The sequence below is a fragment of the Ricinus communis genome, chromosome 8 (genome assembly GCF_019578655.1).
Source record: "Ricinus communis isolate WT05 ecotype wild-type chromosome 8, ASM1957865v1, whole genome shotgun sequence".
Classification (NCBI taxonomy): Eukaryota; Viridiplantae; Streptophyta; class Magnoliopsida; order Malpighiales; family Euphorbiaceae; genus Ricinus; species Ricinus communis.
Window position 1 is genome coordinate 16039104 of NC_063263.1, and position 4605 is coordinate 16043708.

Sequence of the window (4605 nt, forward strand, 5' to 3'; positions counted from 1 at the left end):
ATTGATTCTCTACTAAGGAAGAAAAAGGAAAAAAGAAAAACAAAAGAGTTAATAAGAAAATGATGGTTTTATCATTTGAAATGGAACTCTTACCATCTTTTGACTGTAATCTTGCTTCAACCAACTTCCTTCTGGAAGTGAAGAACATGTGAGAGCTAAAACCAAATAAATAACTAATGATATAGAAGTTTGGTACCAAACCCTTTCTGCAATTAACATATAAGCCTGATAATTTTGCATTCTCACATAAGCCACAATATCTTTCTCTCTCTAAACCTTATGCTCTTTTATATCTCCAACATTGGCCTTTTTGTCAACACAGGTTGCTTGCCTTTGCTGGATTCTGGCCATTGCATGGAGTTGTAGGAGCCCTATATCTTGCATAAATTCTTTCTCAATATCTTAATAAAAAAGGTTTGTGTGTTGAGTACTTGAATCAATGAGTGTATGCATATGATTTAAAGCCTAAATGTATGCATAATTTTCTTTGTGAATTTTTCAGGGCTCCTTACAACTCCAAGAATTTCTTTGCTAAAGGTACTTTTTTATCTTCTCCAAGAATTTCTTACAAGCTTCCTTCTCTAATGGTGTGAACTTTCAAGGTTTTTTTCAGAAAGGTTTACATGCCATGAACTGAAATATCCAATGATTTTACGGATCATCCAATACTCAAGAACATTTAAGATATGCATTTAGTGAAAATGGGTAGTTTTCAAATCCTTTTAGCAGTTCTTTTTTTTATCACTTAATTATTTAAATACATTTTGTGCAAATGGGTGTTACCATATCTTATCATAGACTATTTTAAAATGGAGCAATTTAACTAGTTTTTCTTGTAATCTACTCAACCAATGAAAACAACAATAATGTATTAACATCTATCTTTATCAACAGTATGCTTTATTATAATTATAGACAATGTAATGAAGTCAGCCGTCAATAATATTTTCTTACAAATTCATGGAGCAAAGTTTTCAAGTGACCTAAAATTTTGATACATTTGCTTTAGCTTTATGAAACATGTACTGTCTCTAATTAAGCACTTTTCTTCATTTAGTTAATTTTTTAGTTCAATTTTAGCTGAAGATGGGAGAGATGACAAGCTTCCAGTTGGGTGTTATCGGTGCCCTGTTTCTTTCAGTGGCATCATCTGTCTCCATTGTCATTTGCAATAAAGCTTTGATGAGCAATCTTGGCTTCCCTTTTGGTAATTACTTGGTCTTATCTTATCCTTTTCTTTAACCACTATCATTCATTCCTTTAAGATTTTTTTATTTTTCTTTCTCATTTGTTAGGAAGTACATATGATTTTGTACACTAATCTGTCCAAACTAATGATAAAATATTAAATTAATGGTTGCAAGTAGACTGGAACTCGAGAATTCTCCGATTCTTATAAACAAGAATTGGTTAATTTTAATATTAGTGTATTTAAAAGAAAATTTTAATTTTTTTTAAAGTATTTTTCATTTATTTATTCATTTTTTTATGAAAGAAAAATTATTGGTTGTGTTTGGCTGTTTTAGCAACAACTCTCACTAGCTGGCACCTTATGGTAACTTACTGCACACTTCATTGTGCACAACGTTTCAACTTGTTCGAGTCCAAGCCCATTGACATGAAGACTGTAATGCTTTTCGGCATTCTTAATGGTGTTTCCATTGGACTGCTTAACTTGAGCCTCGGATTCAATTCCATTGGATTCTACCAGGTATTCCTCAGTTTTCTTTTCTTTTTCTTTCTCTATTTTTAAATCTCTAAAAAGTCATTTGAACTTGTTTTAATTCCTGCTTTACACTACAAAAGGGTAATTCAGTTCTTTATGCCTGCTTGTTGCATTTTGTATTAACTTTCTTTCCTTGGGGTTGTTTTCTACATTGCAGATGACCAAACTTGCAATCATACCATTCACTGTTCTATTGGAAACTCTCTTCTTGAAGAAACAGTTCAGGTTATCAATGCGTTAGAGATGTGTCTGTGAATACAAATATTCAAACAGAAATTTGCTGAAACTTTACAAATAATTTTGGGTTTCTTTCGTTTTTTCTTATTAACTTGTTGCAGCCAGAACATTAAGTTATCTCTCTTCCTATTGCTCGTTGGAGTCGGCATTGCCTCTGTGACAGATCTCCAGCTCAATTTTCTCGGAACAATTCTGTCTCTGCTGGCCATTGCTACAACCTGTGTCGGACAAATTGTATCCTTTTATTTTCCTGAGAAAATTAAGCTTCCGCAGTGGACGAGCGTCTACAGATGCTATACTTCAATTTTCTTTGAGAAATGAGGATCTTTATAATTAGTCTTTTCTTTTCATGATTAAGTTCATTTCTTAACATAATTTCTGAATTCAGCTAACAAATACAATTCAAAAGAGGCTTAATGTGTCTTCCACACAGCTGCTTTATCATTCAGCCCCATTTCAAGCAGCCATTCTTTTTGTCTCAGGCCCTTTGGTTGATCAATTCCTCACCAAGAAGAATGTATTTGCATACAAATATTCTCCTATAGTCTTGGTATGTCATCTATCAGAGTTCAAAATCCTGACAGTCTATGTTTATGATGCACATATGATATGATAATAAATAAACAAACAAAAGAACACTTACATATCAAACTATATATGTGCAGGCATTCATCATTCTGTCATGCCTAATATCAGTGGCAGTGAACTTCAGCACATTCATGGTTATAGGGAAGACCTCACCAGTTACATATCAAGTGCTTGGCCATCTCAAGACTTGCCTTGTCCTTGCCTTTGGGTACACCCTGCTACACGATCCTTTCACAACGAGAAACATTATTGGAATACTAGTGGCCATCTTTGGCATGGGCTTATACTCCTATTTCTGCACCCAAGAAAACAAGAAGAAACATTCGGTTGACCTTTCTTCGGTTCCTCAGGTAAGCACAGAGCACTATTCAATTCTTGGAACGGGCTTGGGGGTGATATTCTTAACCTAGACCCAAGCCTGTTCCCTACTAAATCCAGAACTATTGTTGCCCAAGTCCAGCCTTCATAAAAATTACTGTAAAATTATACATATACATGTAAACTGAAATTTAGTACATAATGTTTCAGATGAAGGAGAAAGACAGCACACCACTCTTAGCAATGCAAGACAAAGAAACTCATGAAGCAAAGAAATCAGCAAAGGACTCTCTTGTTTAAGTAAATAGGCCTTTCTTTTTTTGGGTCCTCCTTATAAAAAAGGTTCTATGTATGAGGTTGCTGTTTGTCTAAGACATTTTGTTGGGTGTAAGTAAATGATTTTAGATTCTTTCAATAATGCACTCTTTTCTTTTCTTTTCTTTTTTCTTTCTCAGTTGTTTAATTCATTTTAAACCTTTTGGTACCCACTTTGTAGCATTTTTCAATGGAGCTATTGATAAGATAGTTGTGCAATCAATTTTTTGGGTACGAATACAAAAAAAGAACTGCTTCTTCTCTTCCAAAAGGAAACAAAAGAAAAAGGTTTCATTGTTGGGTTGAGACGTTAGGGAACATTGTTAGGCAACTGAAGTTATAAGTGTATATAAGTTAATTTTTTTAAAAAAAGTATATTTTTTTGTAATTTAAAAGAATTAAACATATTTTTTTAACGTTCAATAGTGATTCTAAATAAGTTAAAAATTCAAAAGAAAAGAATCTGTCAAAACCCAGAAACACACCACACATTAATTTTCCTTTTAACTTAACATAGGTTGATTCGAACTAAACAAAATTACTGTTTGAAGCAATGTCCACTCCAAATTAGGATACTCTTTCACATGTAAATTAAAAAAAAAGTTCTTACATTATGAGATAACTGCTCCATTAAAATTGTAATCATTATAGATTGTCATCTCCCACCTGTGATAAGATTTAAAACCTAAGTACATTGAATCCGACAGAAGAAATCCAACGAGGGTGACATATGCTCATTGCTAAGCAATGTTTAGATCCAACTGAAGGAGATTGAATTTTTTATGTTCACCAATTACAGAAAGAAGCCAGCTATAATTTCTCTTCCACAAAAAAAAAAAAAAAAAAATAGTTTTTTTTAAAGTTAATTTAGCACCTAAAAACATGGTTATAATAACAGAAAATGTTAAATAACAATGGTAGAAAAGAAGTGGCTTTTGGTTTAAGCCTGACCTTTCCAACTGACTTGGCCTCAAGAACTAAAGCCAATTAACAAAATGCTGTAATACAACCATATGCAGCTACATGACATAGAGCAATGAACATATTTGTTAGGTAACATTCGGAAGTGTGCGTTATATATATATACATACATATACACTAAATTGTAAAGTTGTGGGCATGTAATATGAAGATAAAATTAGAATGACGGTCGAAGAGTCTCGAGCGGCGCTATTCTAATATTTAAATTATTTCTTTAATATAAAAAATTTATAAAAGTTAGTTTGTATTATATACATATGTGACGATTTATGTAAATCAATGTTAGTCAGTTTATTATTTACACCCTGTCGAAATCCCTTTACATGCAAATCAAATAATCCATCAAATTTACTTTAGATTAACATTGTGCCGACTATGATTGTTAAGTCAATCCACCCTTTATCTCGTTTGATTAGAATTCTAATCTTTAAAGTTCGATT

General features: G+C 32.5%; 1 protein-coding gene across 2 annotated transcripts; it reads left to right on the forward strand.

Moving 5' to 3' along the window:
- The first annotated feature begins 247 nt into the window (after positions 1-247).
- Positions 248-3309, forward strand: LOC8266266 (UDP-xylose transporter 1). Of its 2 annotated transcripts, none has more exons than XM_015725823.3 (9): positions 248-414; positions 503-537; positions 1058-1207; positions 1527-1711; positions 1884-1951; positions 2065-2197; positions 2352-2513; positions 2629-2901; positions 3080-3309. In XM_015725823.3, the coding sequence occupies exons 3-9, from the start codon at positions 1087-1089 to the stop codon at positions 3167-3169; spliced, it is 1032 nt and encodes a 343-aa protein (XP_015581309.1). In that variant the 5' UTR covers positions 248-414; positions 503-537; positions 1058-1086; the 3' UTR covers positions 3170-3309. The 2 variants fall into 2 exon arrangements, with proteins under 2 accessions (XP_015581309.1, XP_002529937.1); XM_002529891.3 differs by having other exon boundaries at positions 1081-1207.
- The last annotated feature ends 1296 nt before the right edge of the window (positions 3310-4605 follow it).